The 18,029-nt window shown below is 57.8% G+C and overlaps 1 protein-coding gene across 1 annotated transcript; it reads left to right on the forward strand.

Annotated features, from left to right (window-relative positions):
- The first annotated feature begins 12,578 nt into the window (after positions 1-12,578).
- CBX4 (chromobox 4) lies at positions 12,579-17,049 on the forward strand. The gene is made up of 5 exons (XM_064150767.1): positions 12,579-12,745; positions 12,843-12,886; positions 13,652-13,717; positions 14,361-14,427; positions 14,928-17,049. The coding sequence occupies exons 1-5, from the start codon at positions 12,677-12,679 to the stop codon at positions 16,254-16,256; spliced, it is 1,575 nt and encodes a 524-aa protein (XP_064006837.1). The 5' UTR covers positions 12,579-12,676; the 3' UTR covers positions 16,257-17,049.
- The last annotated feature ends 980 nt before the right edge of the window (positions 17,050-18,029 follow it).

An 18,029-nucleotide genomic window follows, 5' to 3' on the forward strand; every position in this document is an offset into this window, starting at 1 on the left:
ACCTCCTACAGCAGGTCCTACACCAGTTCACTTCAGTCCAAACACCTGTGTGGAGCTCATCACTACCATGTTTGCCACTTGACATGTAGTGAGCTCTGGACCTCGCTGCTATTTCCCCTCTTCCTCAGCTCCTGCCCCTTTGTCTCCCCTTTGAGATGCTTCCAAGCTCAAGCATCTTCTGGGATGGCTTCAGCCTGGGCTTCATTTCTGTACTTCAGTCCATGCCAGTCTCTCCTGGTCCTTCTGACTCTCCTATCTTGGCATCTGCAACACCTCCTGAGCTATTCTCAGCTGTACCATAGACTGGCACTGCCATTCTGCAAAGGACAAGCTAGATAGGAGCAGGCCTGGGGAGGTCACTTGAGACTCAGCCAGCGAGTCCCTTCGTAGGGCGGTGTGACCAGCTGGAGCACAGCTGCAGCTCTGGCTGTGCCCAGGCGGGACCCACCAGCTGCGCTCTCCAGCACTGTGGGCACCCAGGAGTGTTGGAGTGGAGACCTTCCTCCCAGAACAGGAGCTGTCTGGCCCTTTCCTGCAACCAGCAGGACACAGGAAAGCAGTGGGCTGAGGGTGCCCAGAGCATCGACTCTGCAGGGCAGTCCCGCAGCCCTGGGAGCAGCCCTAGCCCACAGCCCCGGGAGCAGCCCTAGCCCACGGCCCTGGGAGCAGCCCTAGACCACAGCCCCGGGAGCAGCCCTAGCCCACAGCCCCCATTCCCAAAGCAGTTTCCCTGGGCGTGCAGCAGCCCCGATGCAGCTGGCCCAGTGCCAGCGCCCTCCCCACGTTGCCTTTTATGGACCTGCTGCAGCTGAGGTCCAAACATGGGAATGGTGGAGCTGGGAGCCTCCCTGGGGCTGGCCCTGACAGCACCCAGGGCTGCCCTGAATGCCCCCCCACCCCCAGCCTGGGCAAACACGCTGGGGAAGCTGGGGCTGAGCAGCCAAGTGTCCTGTGTTGGCAGCAGCCCTCTGACCTGGGGAGTCCCCAAGCATCCTGCAGCTCTGCATCCCCCTCCCTCTGCCCCATGCAGTCCCATCCCTGCCCCACACATCCCCCATCCCTGTCCCACACAGCTCTCCACCCCTGCCTCGTGCTCCACCCTGTGCCACTCTGCCAGCATGCACAGTGTCACTTCACACCTCCCTGTCCCCCTGAGACGCAGTCCCTTGCCCCAGGCGAGGGCAGAGCCGCGGCCCCAGTTTTGCTCGCGGTGCTGCAGACAAATGAGCTGCCAACAGACAGAGGGACGAGGAAGGGGCCAAGCAGCACACCCAGCCCTGGGAACCCTCCTCCTGACCAGTACCCAGGCAGGGCTTGCAGGGAGCCTGCAGGCAGGCGAGTGGAGCTCCCCGGCAGAGGAAAGGGTGTGCCCCGCCGAGAGGCGCAGGGTGGGGTGCGCCAGAAGCCAAATGGCTTGACTGTCCCCGCGGTGCCACCCCTGACGCTGGACTCCTGCCTGTTGACTTGCTGCCTATCACCCCAGGAGATGGTGCCACCTCCAGCTCAGAGCCAGGCAGCCTCAAGGCAAGCCTGAGCTCCACGACAGGTCACATCTGAGATCTCACCACAGCGGTCAGGGCTGGCCATGCAGGAGGCTTCCAGCTGGTTGCTTCAGCATCAGCATAGTAAGCAGCCATGAGGTGCCATGGGGATGGACACCTGAGCTGCACATCCCTACCTTATACCCGAGGCTGTCCTCATCTTCCAGTCACCACAGGACACTGTCCTGCACCCCACAGCTGCAGGCAGACCAAGCATGGGGACAAACTGAGCTCTGTGTGGACACCGAGGCTGAAAAGGGAGCAGGGATGGGAGCTGCTGGGATGGATCCTGGACAGAGCTGTGCAAGGGGAATTGGTGTTGGTTTAAGCTGCCCTGGTGCATGAAATGCCCTCAGAGGGCACTGAGGATGTAAAGTGAGTGCACACATGGGAGTTTTCTCTCACATGCACCCATCCCAGACTTATGCCAGCCCAGCCTGCCAGTGTGTGTGATGGACCTCCAGGTGGACCCCAGAAACTGAAGCAACTACAAGATACAAAATTCAGCAGACCCCTGGAGCAGGGAAGTGCACTTGGGGTGAAGCTCAACCCTGGCTGAGGCCATTCTGCCCGTCCCAGGAGCACTGGCACTGCTGGCCTTGGCAAGGGGTATGTGGGGGTGTTTCCCATGCCAGGGCAGCTGCAAGAGGGCAGCACAGCTGGTGGAGATGTTGAGGAACAAAGGGGTGATCTCAAAAAGCAAAGCACCTCTCACGCTGCCCAAGTGGCAGCTGGAGTTCCCAGAACCTGCTCAGCATCCCCGGGGGAAACCAGACAGTGAAGAGCAGCCTAAAAATAGCTGTCCAGGGCACACACTTGCCTGAGAGAAGGGGAAGTGAAAAGGGAGATGGTTTGCAGCTTTTCAAGGAACAGTCCCCAGCCTAGCCACAGCCCTGTGCAGCCTGGCACAAGGAGAGACCAATCCATCCTTCTGAGGGACAGCATCGCTGTCCCTTTGCCTGCTAACTGCTCTCCGGGGACATGCCAAGGGCTCCCCTTGCCACAGCCAGATCATTTGCTGCCATTTTTCCATGGGTGACTCCCAGCATTGCAGGGTGGCAGCTCTGAGCCCTTCTCCCAGCCCTGCTGCTGCTGCCTGGACACTGTTGGTAACCCCTGCCAGCCGTTCTGGGCTTCTCTCTTCCAGCCTAGGGCAGTCCTTGCTCAGGTGAAAACATTCACCCTGTTCATGAGACTCTGTGTGTGTGCCATCCTGGCAGCTCAGCCTGGAGACATAGTGCCTGAGGAGCCAAATTTCCCCATGGAGATGCCATCACTCTACTGAGAGGACATCATTCTCTTTGAAACACTCCAGTGAATGACCAGCAAGAGGAGAGGACTCGGTGGAGAGGTTTTCCCTGCCCAGAGAGGTCCTCGTTGTGGTGTTTCTCAAGCTGCAGAACTCAGGATGGGCGCATCCTGCTCCCACCATGCTGCTTTGCCACTGTCCTATGTGTGAATCACAAAGTCTTTCCCACAACACCTTCACCTGAACATTCAGCATGAAAAAAAAACATCCCAGGGTTGGGCACCAGCACCTGCAGGACGATGTCACTGTGGGCCAGGACTGCCTTGCCAGGCAGGACCAGAGCACAGTCCCCAGGAGTCCAGTTTGAGTCCTTTCAGCAATTCCTCAGCTCTATATAACCAAACACAGGTAGTCCAAGAAGAGGCAGAGGTGGAAGGAGTCAGTCAAACCAGTCAGTGACCAGTCTGTCACCCCAGTAGTGCTCATCCTAGCTCCTGCATGGCCATTTCCAGATGCCTCCAGTGCTGGTGCACTCATGGCCAGCTGGGAGCCCAGCGCCTGCTGTGCCCTGTTTAGTGCACATGCAGAGGACTCGCAGATAGAATCACAGAATTGTTTTGGTTGGAAGAGACCTTTAAGATCACCAGGTCCAGCCATCAATCTAATACCACCATGACCTTTAAACCACGTACCAAAATGCCATGCCCACAGGTTTCTTGGAAACCTCCCTGGGCAGCCTGCTCCAATTCTTTCAGTAAAGCATTTTTTCCTAACCTCCAACCTAAACCTCCCCTGGCACAACTTCAGGCCATTTCCTCTCTATCTATCATCTGATAGTAGGGAGAAGAGACCTACCCCCACTTCACTCCAACCTCCTTTCAGGTAGTAGCAGAGAGATCAACCTTTGGCTTGGTGGAATTTATACACATCCAGGCCCAGGGCTGAGCTCTCTGCTGTGCTGCAGTGACCTCCTCCTGGGTGTGGGTGTGGGAACAGGCTGGCAGGAATGGGGACACAGAGCAGACCCCCACCCTGTGTGATGCACATCCAGTGGCTGCCTTGGACTGAGTCCCACAACCCTCCATGTTTCTGCCCCACTGGGCTCCCACCCCCAGGCAAAGGCAGACGCTTCTTAATGGGTTTAATGCAGCTAGGCTCGGGTTGGCCTAAGCAGCTTTATAGCAGGCAGCTCTCTGGTGACAGTGTAACGCATGGCCAGCACGGCCAGCATGACCAGTAAACCTTTCCAGACCCTTTGGAAACATAAATACTTGATGTAATCCTCTGAGAGGATAAAGTGCCAGGGCAGTGCAGAAATCATCTTGCAACGAGCCACAGGCTCCAGCTGAACCTACCGAGCTGATGCTGAGATGATGCTGGCTGAGCAGCGCAGGCGGAAGGAAGCCGGAGGGAAGGGCTTCTGGGGAGCTGAGCGCTGCCTCGGCTCAGGTGCAGGGAGGATGGAAACTGCCTGACCACAGAGCCCTGCACGCTTCCTCCCTCTGCCTGCACCCAGCAGCACGCAGGAGAGGCTCCTCAGCCTGGCTGCACGGTGTGAGGCAGCAGCACCCTTGCAAAATCAAGACACTGCTGCCAAGCGTTGCCTTTTGTGGCCACCAGCCCCTTGCTGTGCAGCAGCACTTGGATGAGTTGTGTCTGCAGTCCCTCATCCATGCCAGCATCTCCCAACTCACTCCTGAAGGAATCACATGCTGGGAGCAAGGATCTTGTAGCTATTTGAGTAAACAGAGACCCAAGAACAAACACCCAGCCCACCTGCTGCATGGTCTCAACACCACATCCTGGATGCTTCGCTGCAGCTGCAGCTCACGGTGCCACCAGCCAGGACCTCACAGCCCTGGAGACACCAAAGGACCCCAAGTGATTCACAGCCCCCAGAGCTGCAGAGTCTGAAGGCCATCACCACCTCTGTGATCCTCACAGCAGCCCAGGGCTCAGCTCTGCTGCACTTGAGAAGCGGCAGGCAGTTTGCCACGACCACCAGCACTTTGCCCGTGTGCCAGCCTCTGCTGCGTGCCATTTCCGTACCACGAGGCAGGACATGTGCTGACAAGGCCCTTGCCTGCTCCTCTTCCTGCAACTCCCTGGGCTGTCCCAGCCCAAACCAGTAATTACCACTGCTGTCTGTGGGCAATTATGGATCTCATCGCTGTGCTGCCCGGGGAGGGGAGGCTGGGGTGGCAGTTTGGATTAGTGCCAGTCTAACCACTCTGCCACAGCAACTGGCCCCAGCAGCGGACGGAAGCTGGAGCTGTGGCTCGGCGGTGCCAGGTGCTGCACAAACATTGCTGGGGCACTGTGGGAGCAGAGCCCCTGCGTGGTGCAGAGCACAGAGATAAAAGCTCTGCTGCCAGAAGCCCACACAGTACCAACCACACAGGTCCCAGCATGAGCTGCAGCTTTCCTCTCTTCCTGTTCTCTCCCTCCCTATGCCCTATGAGCAGCTCTCCACACGGACCACGACCCTGCCATTCCCAGGCAGGCCATTCTCATGGCAGGAGCTGGATGCAGCCATGCTCACCTGTAATCTAAGCAAACCAATCATTCAATCAATCTCTACGCTTAAATTGCTTGGTATGATCAGCTCAGATTCCTCTGCAGCCAGAGAAGGTCTTACGGATGCTTGTTGCTCCCAGGAGAAGCTGCTTGTGTGGGTGGGAGCCAGGCTGCAACTCTGGGTGCTATGGGCTGAGGCTTTCTCCTGGGGCTTAGCCCAGCTCCTGCCCAAGATGGAGAAGCAGCACCAAGTGCCTGGAGGCTCTGTGGAGAGTAATGGGGGCCTGAGGCCATCTCTGACCTGAATGAGCATGTGGGTCAGAAGAGCAGCCTGGTGTGGGGTGAGCAGACTAAGCATCCCTGTGGGTGTGGGCAGACCAAGCTGGCTCTGCAGCCACGGGATGTGAAGGAATCAGGTTTTGCTGCATATGGCACTTTTAGCAGCATGCATTATTGCTGAGGTTCAGGTGGTGCTTTATCTCCTGAGCATGTTTTTCGGGCTGGTTTTCCCTGTGTTTAATGTTCCCAAGAAGATTATGCTTTTAAAAGAAACTCCAGGTAGAGCTGCTCCAATCTTCTCTGAGTTTGGTGACTCAAATGTCAAGGTAATGCTTTTATGTTTTCAAATCATGGCCACTGAAGCTCTCTCCCTGGGTGTCCATGCAGAGCTGAAGTGACCCAAGGAGCTCAGGCTGAAACACTTCCCTGGAAGCTCCAGTTAAGCACCCAGCAGCCACACCAGCTGCCCTTATCCTGCCATCAGACCACTTGGGGCAAACCACTGTGCCCAGTGAGTGACTTCTCATGGTCCAGCATGGCCAAGGCTTTGTAGTAGATACAAATCTTAGGTTGCCTCTCTAGAGAAGGATAAGGACCCTCCTACAGGGATGTGCTTTGACTCATGTTATTAGGAACAGCTTGGTGGGTTTGCTCCTTAAAGAGCATGACCAGAGGCCAGGCTGCCATTTGTCGTGATGGTGGAAGTATCTGTCTGGAGGCTTTGGTCCTCACATCTTTGGCATGCACTGAGCTGTGCCTTCTCAACCTGATCTCTAAGAAAAAAAAGCAATTTTTTGCTATGCTCTCAAGCACATTGGAGAATCACAAGGGGGAAGCCCTGGGAAGCCACAGAGGATTTCTTCCTTGTGCCTCTGTTGATGGCCTTTCCAAACCACCACCCTAATCTCCACTCCAACCTGCTCTCTTCAGTGAGATATCCTGGAGCCTCGAGCTTTCTCACACTCTGCAGTGAGTTCAGGGCAGGCAGCAGCATAGCTCTCTCTACCTGGAGAGCAAAGTGGGGAGAGGACAGGAAATTGCAGAGCCACCTTCAGACCTGAGACAGAGCCATACCAGCTCCAGGCCCATGTGCAGGACTCCAGTGTTCTCCATGTTTTGTTGCAGAGGAAGCTTTGCTCCAACATGTTTTACTTGACGATTCTGTACACAAACTATACCTGACCCCAGTAGCTTCTTGTTTGGTTTTTCTGAAGGGGCTTGAAAGTTGAGCTGTCTGAGGCTTGCAGTCTGTTGGCACTCTTTATTTTCTGATGGAATTTTGTGTGTGTGTGTGATTCCAGTGGATGGAGAAGGTTGGAAAAGCTTACACAAACCATCTCAACTGTTCCACAACTCTCTGAGCAGCTCCTTGCCTCTTGCCACCAGGGGATTTTGGCCTCACCAAAAGGCACATGCGCAGACCTGCTTCTGGTGGAGAAAATCTCATAATGCCACTCAGCTCCCAAGGAACAGCACCAGCTTAAGTGATAAGAGGAGGAAGAGAGCTCCAAGTACAGCGCTCTCCATGGCTGCCTGAAGAGCCAAAGTGGGACAGCAGAGAAGCTGCAGGGCAGGACAAAGCAGATGATGTGCACTGGGCTGCGTTGCAGGTTCCCATCTCCTTCTGTCCCTACTCACACCCTCCCAGCTCCCTTGCAGAAGGGAATGCTTCCCAGGTGGGAACACTTCCCAGTGCTTGCTGCCTGGCATTGCCAGCAAGCTGCATTGGCCTGGGGATGCGGGGCAAATATGCTCCCAGCTGGTAGGTGCTGAACCCTGTGCCATGGAAGGAGGGTCCTGGCCAGAGACAGAGGGACTTCAGTGCCTCTTTCCTCTGAATTTTTCCTGATTTGCCTGACTCTAAGAAGATTAAAGACAGATGGTCTCTGAGGCTCTCTCACTGGCACCCATGCTTGAGGCCAAAAGGGCTCAGGGGAAGGGGAGTTATTCCCAAGGGAAGGAGTCTCCTGGGAACTCCGTTTGGTGACCTCCCTGCTTGCTCTGAATGTGGCTCTGCAGAGCAGGGCTGTCACCTCCTTCCTCATGGGCAGTGGTTCCAAGGGTAAGGGGAGCCCAGTCCTGCCCCCAGAGCAGCTGCTTTGGGTGGTGGTGCCACGCGTACTCTGTCTTGGCCCCTCCACCAGCCACACGAAAGCAGGCTCTGCTGCGCCCTGGTAAACCGCCGCGGGAGTGCAGTGTGCTCCTGACAAGTGTCTCCTCTGCGGGAATTTTGTGGGCAGCCTCTCCTGGACTGTGCTGGAAACAATGCCGGGGGGGGGGGGGGGGGGGGGGGGTGTGAAAAAAAGAAGAGACTTTGTCTAACACGGCCCCGTGCACACCAGCAGCAGCTGCAGCAGGGCACTTGTGAAGCCATTTCCACTGCTGCATGATGACCCAGTTCAGAGCGGGTTTGCCTCTGAATTCTCCCACTGCTGCTGCCTGGGGTTGGAGCGGGGAGGGGGGCGGGAAACGACAGCTCCAGCCTTGGCTGCTGTACTTGGTGCTGAGGCCACCACGCTTGCTCCACACTGACAGCTCCAGCCTCGAGTGCTTGCTCTGGGTGCTGCTTCCCTGAGTCTTACAGAGCGCTGGGTACTCCGTGTGATGGTTTTCTTCCTGAAGCTGTATCTAAAATACTCCTCCTGTCTGCTCCGCCGTTCTCTGTGCTTCACTGAAAGCTTTGGGGATTGAACAGTTCGTTGCAAAGGGGGTTTTGCAGCTTCGGAAAGCATCTCATGCTGGGGGCAGGGCACATGTCACTTCAGCCGCTGGAGTGAAGGTGGTGGGGACGCTCCAGGGGTTTTCAGTGCCTGTGCTGGAGTAAATTCCAGCCCAGCTTCCAGCAGAGTTGACTTTTCCCTCACCGTTTTCAAACAGCCCCGGTCAGCAATCACTGAGTTGCTCAGCACCAGTGCTGGGTTTGAACTCCGAGGCAAAGGGGCAGCTTGTATTTAGAAGGAGACAATAATTGCAAGTCAGATTTGCTTGTTCAATACTCTATTGACAGATTTGCCTTGGCAACCTGGAACAGGGTTTCATTGTTCACATCTTACCTCATGGCATCCTATTGATTGGGTGGGTGGGTTTTGGTTTTTTGTGGGTTTGTGTCTTGTGGGTCCTTTTTTTTTCCCCCCCAAGCCTACCTACTCATCCTTTCCTTCTCTTCCTCTGGCATGGTGTTGACCTCAACAAGGGCTATATTAAAATCCAATTTTCAGACTGGCCACAACTTCAAATGCAAGGCAGAGCTGACAAAAGCAGAAGGGCAAATCCACAAGCCCAGCTGGCCAAGGCTGCGGGCGGCCAGGTAGGAATGAATGGGGCCAGCACCCTCCCCCTCCCTCCAAGGACACTGACAGGCAAGAGAGTCACAAAGTCCCTGCAAGAGTGGCCTTGAAGGAAAAGCTCTAATTCATGTATTAACTTTCTGTTGTTATCTGGGGCTAAGCCTGGATGTGCTCCTGGCCTTTGTGGGCTCCAGGAGGAACCGCTGGCCTTGCTAGGTCAGAGGGGAAGAAAAGCCGAGCACCCAAACTGCAGTCTTGGAATCATCTTGGTGGAACTGGAGGATTACATCTGAAAAAGAATTTCTGGTTTGAATTGCTAATAATGATACAGACTAATGAGCAACATCAGAAATGATGACATGCGTAACCGGTGCTGCTTGACAGCAAGCATACAGTGGATCTGTAGGAGCTACTGGAGTAAGAGGCAAGGCGAAGTGGAACATCTTCTGCTTTGGAGAGGCAGAACCCAACCCAAGAGAGGCACTGCCACGGACCTGGCTCTCTACCCAGAGTAAGAACTTTGTAAATAATGATGAAAAGAATGAACCTAGACAGACCTCAGCCCTGGGTGGTAGGAGGGAACGTGGCCAGCAAGTGTTTGAGGGAAAATTGCTTTGGTATGCTTCCTAGCACCTGCAGGAAGCCCATCTGTCTCTAGCTGTTACAGGTTTTGTCTTACAGCTGCACCCCAGCAGCCCCTGCTCAGGATCAGGCCCTCGCCTGCTGCACGGGTACACAGTGGGTAGCTGGAGCCCCCCATGCTTGGTCTGCCCATCCACCCACGCCTCTGCCTGGGACAGAGTCTTCCTGTTGCAAGAACCCATGTTCCTACTGACCGTGCTCTGCAGATAAAGAGGAACCTGCATTATTGGGCAGGTGTGTGGTAGGGGGAAGGGTATCCACAGAACGTGCACCTGCACCTCATACCTGCCTTATGAAGAGGCAAATCACAAACAAACCGCTTGATACTAAACCAATGCTCTCTTGGCTTTAAAAGGCAGCAGCTGGCTCCAGCTTCTCTTGGTTGGAAACCCTTCTACTGTTCTCATCCTTGCCCCAACCAGTTGGGAAGAGGTAGCAGCTGGAAACATTTCCTCCTTTCCCTATTTAGGACGTTTTTATGTGGTTCAAATAAGGTGTCCTCTTTCGAACTGACAAAGAGAAAGATGTATCAGGATGTTATCAGTTCATGAACTGCTGCTGTCTGAGCAAGGTAAGAGAGAGAAAATCACCACCATTACAATCATTACTGTGAATCATGTGCAATCAGCCCAGTAACAGAAAGCAGATGAACATCGTGCAGAAAACCACAGGACCCACGTCTGGTGCTGAGCTGCCAGAGCCACAAACCAGGCAACGACTGAAAAGCTTTTAATACTGGTTTTCCAGTGTTGCTGTCCCTTTTTTATATAGACTCTACTTCATAAATGGTCCTTCATATTCCTCTTAAGGCAGGTCCTTCAGAGAAGACATCCTATGATTCTGTATGCCTGGAATGAGTTGGAAGGGGCCTTACAGATCATCTGTTTCCAAATAGTGTCACGCATTCGGTCACACTTTTTAAGTTATATATATTTCATGCATGTATCTCCAGCCAGCCAGCCCCTGCACTCCTCATTGCCCCTTCTTGGCCAGGTCTTGGGAAGAGTTGAGCCTTCCTAGCCAGGCTGGGCCTGAAGCTGCTCCATAGGAGCTTCCTTCACTCTGCAGCTTAACCAGATCGAGGGGAATTGTACCAAATCCTCCTCATCCCTGGGCATTCAGTTTTACTGCAAGCGTTAGTGCTCGGCTTGTCTCCTTTGGCAACAGGAGAAGCTTGAAGTGTCAAAGGGGAGGGTTAGCAAACTCCACTTGCACGAATTTCAATGAAATGTTTCTTAGGAAAACTGCAACGTTTAAGGGGAAAAAAAAAAAAAGGGGGGGGGGGGGGGGGAGAAGAAAGAAAGAAACAAAAATTTAAATCCTCCTACCCGTGCTGGCTTTCGGCTGCTGCTCACAATGGATAATAATTCTTACATTAAGCCCCTTTGGCCCTCCAGGGAAATCAAAATTGTAATATCAGTTTGCTTTTTATTGGCTCGGCTCTGCGATCACGGCGGCTGCGTCTTTGTTATGGTCTCTGGTGCGGTGACATTCAGCAGCGTCGTCGTGTCTCCCCACCCCCGGTGCCTCCCCGATGTCCCCACACCTCTGGGCCCGGGAGTTGCCCCTCGAAGGCGTGGGGCTGCTGCCGGACGAAGCTGTGCATGGCTCGGGGGAAACGGCAACCGGGTGCACTCGTGGGGATAACTCGGGAACGGCCCCTTGGGGAGCTCGGCAGCGTCCTCAAGGAACGGGGCACTGCTGCCCGACCCCCGGCGGAGGAGTGACTCCAGATCCCGGTGCCACTCGGGCTCAGCTCAGCCGCTCCCGCACCCTGGTGAAAGTTGCCGAGAGCCCGCGGGGAGGGGACCCCATGGCCCGGCAAAGCGTGGATGCGGACTGCGATGCTAGGACCCCCGGCACGGGAGCGGCCCCGCTGCGTCCTGTCCCGGCCGGTGCCCCCATCCGCCGATTGGTGCCACAGCCTGGTACATACCAGGGTAGAGGATAGCCAGCCCTGGGAACCGAGAACCCCGGGAGGGTCTGGGGGCTCCATGCAGGGCTGCGTCTCCGTCGTCCTGCCCCACTCGGGACAGGGCCGCGGCTCCCGCAGCAGAGGGGAAAGCTCGACCCCCACGAAGGGGGCTGAGGGAAGCCACTGGATCTCGGCACCGGGAGGGTGTCCGACTACTGGTCCTGCTCGCAGCGGCCGCGGGCACGGCCGGCCCCGCTCCACCTGCCCGGGGACGGGGAGGTCACCGTCTGTTCCGGTACCGCCGCATTTCCCGGAGCAGAGCAGGGAACGGCGGGGTGGTTCCCGGCAGATCCCCGACAAGCGAAGGACTGGCGCGGGCACGCGTGGGCCTCAGCCTCCTCCCCTTAATCCGTTCAAACGAGAAGCGAGTTCGCGGAACCGCCCGCCACGAGCTCCCCGCACGACGCCGTTTTCGGTTTCCGGCACCGGAGAGGGCAAGTCGCCGCTGCCACCTGCCCCGGGCCCGCTGCCCCCTGCCCGCGGAGCGCTCCGGCCATCTTGTATCGCCGTTAGCTGCCCCCGAGCCGGGCTTCCACGGCTGCACCACCCGGCCCGGGAATAGGGTGAGGGCTTCTGTGGGCAGGCCCGGGGCTGTTCCCTGGCACCCGCCTCCTTCTGCGGGTCAGGAGCCAAGGCATGAGCGGCGGCCCTGGGCAATGAAGGAGGTGGGCACCGCAGCCCTCTTCGGCCCCACTACAGTTCACGGCGTGGACTCCCGCTACGGCTTGTCCACTGACCTAGCGGCGCATCCTGCCCGGGACCCCCCAGCGTGACAACCACCCCCCCTCCATCCCGGTGCGGTGTGGATCGCGCACCTGCCCCGCTGTTGCTGGGCCCGTGGGGGGCTGTGCTGAGTCACGCGTGGGGCGGGGGCCGGGCTGTCCGCGTCTCCCCCCTGCACACACACCCCCCCGCACCGCCGCTGCTGCCCGGCCCCCGCCCGCCCCCTCCCCGCCTTGCTCCCCGGCAGGTCTGCGCCAATCCCCCGGCCCCGCCGTTGACGGGCAGCCGGGCCCGGGAGGCACCGCCTCCCTGACGTTTCGCTCCGGGATTTGCACGGGTTGCGGTGCCGCGGCGGCCGGGGCTCAGTGTCTGTCGGGTCGGCGGCGGGAGCTGCCGGAGCCTAGGTCGGCTGCAGCAGCGGCAGCGGCCGCGGACGCCCGGCCCGGCCCCTCCCGGCTGCAGCATGGAGCTGCCGGCGGTGGGGGAGCACGTCTTCGCGGTGGAGAGCATCGAGAAGAAGCGGATCCGAAAGGTGAGGAGATGGGGGGGGGCAGGAGTGGGGGGTGGGGGGCGGCCGAGCGGGTGGTGGGTCCAGCTGACGCCGTATCTTTGCCTCCCGTGCTCCGCAGGGTAGAGTCGAGTACCTGGTGAAATGGAGGGGATGGTCGCCCAAGTGAGTACCGAGCGAGCATGGGGCACGGGGATGGGGGTAGGGGCGGCCCGTCCCGGCGGCAGGAGCTCTGCCGCGCTCGGTGTCCCGGGAAGGGCCCCGGTGCAGGCGGCGAGAAGCGGCCGTGCAGCCGGGTGGCGGCGGTGGGAGCCGAGCGAGGCGGGCAGGCGGCGGCTGATGTGCACCAGAAAATGGCTCCTTCCCCCTTTCCCTCTTCGGGAGCCGGGCTCCATATTGCAGAACCGAGCGGGGAGGGGGGGGGGGCGTGGGGAGCAGGGGGGGGAGGGAAGGGGGGGAATAACCGCAAAAATAACCCGCGCCGCCCCGCAGCCCCCGAGAGCCGCCCGCCGAGGCGGAGGCACCGGCCGCGGAGCTGCGGAGTCTTTGGGGTTCGCATGACAGTGTCGTGGGGGGTGGCGTGGAGTGGTGGAAGGGAGAGTCCACGCCGCTGCTCCGGACCCGGCGGCAGGGTCTGTCCTCCGCGCCGCTGCCGCTTTCCTGGGTCCGGGAAAGGGGATTTGGAAAATTTCATCATGACATGCCTAGAATTCCTCCGGAATAATAACTGCGCTAAATAAACAGTTCCGTCCCTCTGTCTCCCCTCTTCCCTCCCTGCGCCCATCCCCCTCCCCCGGGACCCCATCCCCGGACACTCGCTCCCAGACGGGTCCAATGCCCTGAGTGGTGGTGACAGGGTGCCCCTGCCCGGGACCCCGGTTGCCTCCCGGCGGGGCCCCTCGGCTGACGGCCGCTCTCCTTCTCTCCAAGATATAACACGTGGGAGCCGGAGGAGAACATCCTGGACCCCCGGCTGCTCATCGCCTTCCAGAACAGGTGAGCAGCGGCAAGGGTGTGTGTGTGGTAGGGGGGGGGAACACACGACACAGCGGGAGGGGCCGCGGGCTCCCGCTTCGGCAATTGCAGATGCGTCACGGAGCCGGGGGCCGCGGCGGGGGCGGGCACGGGACGGGACGGGGCACCTCGGGGGTGCGGCCGCGGTGAGGCGGGCGGTGCCAGCGGGTCAAGGTCCCCCCACGCCGCGCTCCCCCTTCCAAGCCGCGCTCCGCTCCCCCCCGCGCCGCGCCTTGCGCTCCTGCCTGCCCGGGGATTCGATGCCTGCGAGGGGAGGAGGAGGCGGCGCTGCTGCTGCTGCTGCGCTTGGCCGGGCTTTGGCTGCCTTTTGCCTTTTTTTTTTTTTTTCCCCAACCTCTTTTTTTTTTTTCCTTGTCTTTCCGTGCATTTATTTCCTGTAGTATTTTGGCGCAAACTGTAAACTTCAACCCCTCGCTGCAGCGAGAGGAGGAGGGAGCAGGGAAGTTGCCTTGCTTGCTACCTCAGCAACTTAGCTTGTACGTCCGTCTCACCACCTCCTCCTATAGCACACACCCCTACAGGAGCTGCCATGCAATGGGGCATGGGCACAGGTGCCCATGGAGGTCCATAAGCCAGGCCTCGCAGTAACTCTGTGTTCCCACAGGGAGCGGCAGGAGCAGTTGATGGGATACCGCAAGCGGGGACCCAAGCCAAAGCCGCTGGTCGTGCAGGTAAATGCGTGGTGGAACACACAGCCAGTTTGCAGCAGGGCCCTGTCCACAGGGACCCGCTTTCAGCAGGTTTCATCATGCTGAGGAGCTGTACGCGCAGCGCGGGTGCTTCGCAATGCCCCGGGGACCCCCAGGCCCCAGCACTGAGCTCATCGGGCGCTCCCAGCCCCCCTTTCCCTGCGGGCTGCAGGGCAGATCCGCTGCACCCGTGGCCGGGGTGGCATTAGCAGGCTGTTCGCAAGCTCGGCAGCGGCAGTCCCGCTTGGCCCCCGTTACCAGACAGCTGATTGAAGGGTGCTTTTCTTCTTTTCATTGCTTCATTAATCCGGAGCAATGCACAGCCTGTAAGTTGGAGTGGGCTGGGGCCGCCTGCTCGAGGACGCGGCGCCCCGTGATGCAGCGTCCCGTAACGAGAGCTGCTGGAGGGGCGGGGGTTTCACCGGAGCCTTTGGCACCCGACGGAGCGCTGGCTCAACGCAGCTCCCGGTTTTGTGTTGCAGCTTCCCTCCTTTGCCCGCCGCTCGAACATCCTCACGGGGTTGCAGGACCCAGCCGTGGACAACAGGCCGAAGCTGGATCTTGGCTCCTCTGGCAAGAGCCAGCAGCACCAGTATGAACTCAACAGCAAGAAGCACCACCAGTACCAGCCCAATGGCAAGGAGAGCAGCATGAAGCACCAGTCCCATAGTAAAGGGAAGTATTACTACCAGCTGAACAGCAAGAAGCACCACCACTACCAGCCAGACCCCAAGATGTACGAGCCCCACTACCAGCCCAGCAGCAAGGAGCCGCAGAGCCAAGCCTGCTTGGACAATAACAAGAGCTCTCTAGTCACCCATCCGGACAAGTGGGCCCATGGCCCAGCCAAAAACCTGCTGGGGCCAGTTAAGAACCTCACTGCAGAGAGCAAGAATGGGGCTGAGAAGAACCTGTCCAGTGGTACAGGGCCTCCGCCCAGGGACAGGGTGACCAGCAATGGCCTTGGGGGCAAGATGAAGATCGTCAAGAACAAAAACAAGAATGGACGTATCGTGATTGTCATGAGCAAGTACATGGAGAACGGGATGCAGGCGGTGAAGATCAAGTCTGGGGAGCCTCCCCGGAAGCGGGCTACAGAGGAGAGGACTCCTAAGAAGGGTGGGGATGAGAAGTTGGAGTCTTGGAGAAAGCCAGGGGAGGAGAGGGTGGTGGTCAACAACACCCTGGGCAAAGCAGAAGGTGAGGGCCGACAGCCTGATGCAGAGCTCGAGGAAAGTCCCAGAAAGACTCCTCTGGCCAAGGAGCTGCCCCTTCCTCCAACGGAGCAGCCCCTGCAGCTCACCACCAAGCCGGACCTTGTGCCCTGGTCCCTGAGTCCCATCTGTGAGCACAGCCCTTCTTCCATGGGACTGAACCTCTCCAGCCCCGGATCGCGGAAGCGTTGCTTGTCGGAGCCGCACACAGAGCGGGAGCCAGGCAAGAAGCGCCTGACCTCCCGCAGCATCAGTGCCCCCACATGCCTCAGCCCCCCACCCCCAGAGCGGCCGGAGCAGCCCACACCCACCCAGCCGGAGGTCATCCTGCTGGATTCGGACCTGGATGAGCCCATAGATTTGCGCTGTGTGAAACCGCGGGAGGAGAGTGAGCTGGCGCTGGCACAGGTGAAGCCAGAGGTGCTACCAGCACCGGCTGAGAAACCAGCCACGGAGCCTCTGCAGCCCCAGGAGGTTGTAGAGGAGGAGGAGGCTGAGTCCCTGCAGGAATTCAAGCCCTTCTTTGGGAATATAATTATCACAGATGTGACTGCAAACTGCCTGACCGTGACCTTCAAGGAGTACGTAACAGTGTGAGGTGGGATGGTGGCTGCTCCCCATGGGAGCTGCCTGCCTGTCCCAGGGTCACCAGTCCCACAGCCTCCCTCTAAGGTACTGGTGCCCCTTCCCTGGCACCCATGTGCCCCCTTGCCCTCACCATGATGGCCAAGCCTACTTCTCTCCACCAAGGGGACAACGGGACAGGGCTGGGTGCTGTGGCCTTCCCTGCCATGCGGGGGTGTCCTCACCACTGCTCCTGCCCCGCAGCCAGGGTGGGGCTGCCCTGGGCCCTGCAGGTGCCAGGACAGGCAAGGAGGGGGCCTGCCAGTTACTCAGAGTTATAGTATTATATTTTAACAGTGCTAACTTGTCAAGTGATTCTTGCTCCCGTTTGTACGTGGTGTTCTTGAACCGTATTGTTTGAGCTGAAAGCTGGTCGCTCCCTGGCCACGCTAATATATTTATTTGTAGGTATTTATATAATGAAATATAAAGCCTAGATTTATGGAGTCCCCTAGATCACCTTATAAACTATATCAAACGAATATTTTCTGTTCTCCTTTTTAACCATTCAGCATTTGTTAGTCTCGTCCCTTCGCCCTCCTTACAACCCACAAGGACCATCCCTGGTATATATATTTTTTGATACTGTACACGTGGTGTTTCTATGTGCAAAACGAAACGAAAACAGGCAACAGACAAACAGAAGTTGTTATCTAAAGCTAAACGAGCTATTATAGAAACTGCTGCTATTAGAAATGTCTAAACTATAAGCTTCCAATTATTAATTGCTTGAATGTAAATATTAAATGGAGATGTTGAAAGTGCATTTGATGTTCTGCAGCTAGCGTAGATCGGATTGCAAAGCCCAGCTGCTGGGAGGTGGAGCGCAAGCTGCCAGCAGCGCTTCCTGGTCCGAGGGCTGTGTCACGGGGTTTGGGGGGGGGTGGAGGGGGGGGGGGAAGAAATGTATCATGCAATCAGTGCAAAGGACTATAAACCTTTACAAAAACTGACAGGATTTGGAGTGCGTTTGTTAACTGCATCTGCATGGCACTGACCCTCTTCTGCTGTGTGCCTGGGGTACCCCGGAGCAGGTATCTGCAGGTTAAAATGGGCTCCGAGGTGCAGCATGTGGAATGTAGTTTTGGCTTTTCTCCAGGAGCACGCTACCCGCAGCGTGTGAGGGCACCCTGGTTCCTCCTGGTGCTGCCCTTGGCACGTGAGGGCACCCCACTTCCTCCTAGTGCTGCCCAGGCACAGGAGCTAGTGGTTCGGTGTTTCCCTGCAGTGCTTGAGGCAGGGCTGGGCTTCTCCCAAGAAAAGCAGGCTGTGCCTGGTCTGCAGCGGGAAACTGGAAGGCTGCTGGGCGCACAGGCTGGGGAGGTGGCTGCAGTGGATGAGTGAGCGCAAGTTCTTGCAGTGCTGTCGCTCCCAGTGGCATCATTGCTGGTGCTGGGGGACGATCAGGATTAGGTGAGGAGGTCCAAATTCCATTAAAAACCCTGCAGCTGTCTCTGAACTAGATTAATAATTACTGGAGTCGACTGAAAATACCATGCAGGGCTAAAGCTTTACAAAATGTCTCACACAAAGGTGGCAACCTAGCAGCGTGCCTGTGGAACCCATCTGCACATGGCTGAGACGCAGTGCTCAGCCCCCCCCTTCCCCTGGGCTCCCCAATAACATCCCCAAGCAGAGCTTGAGCACTCACACAGTAACTGCCCTCTGAAACCTTGTGCTTGTCAAACTGGTTCAGTGGCCAGCTGTCCTCTTGAGCTTTTCCTTGGAGTTCATTTCCCTTCCCAA

The sequence above is a fragment of the Pogoniulus pusillus genome, chromosome 11, assembly GCF_015220805.1.
Source record: "Pogoniulus pusillus isolate bPogPus1 chromosome 11, bPogPus1.pri, whole genome shotgun sequence".
Lineage (NCBI taxonomy): Eukaryota > Metazoa > Chordata > Aves > Piciformes > Lybiidae > Pogoniulus > Pogoniulus pusillus.

Excerpts from the sequence above, each read along its gene's own strand:
- CBX4 (XM_064150767.1), top strand. The coding sequence starts at position 12,677 with ATGGAGCTGCCGGCGGTGGGGGAGCACGTCTTCGCGGTGGAGAGCATC. Across the intron at positions 12,887-13,651 it reads TGGAGGGGATGGTCGCCCAA|ATATAACACGTGGGAGCCGG; the intron begins GTGAGTACCGAG and ends CTTCTCTCCAAG. Across the intron at positions 14,428-14,927 it reads CAAAGCCGCTGGTCGTGCAG|CTTCCCTCCTTTGCCCGCCG; the intron begins GTAAATGCGTGG and ends TTTGTGTTGCAG.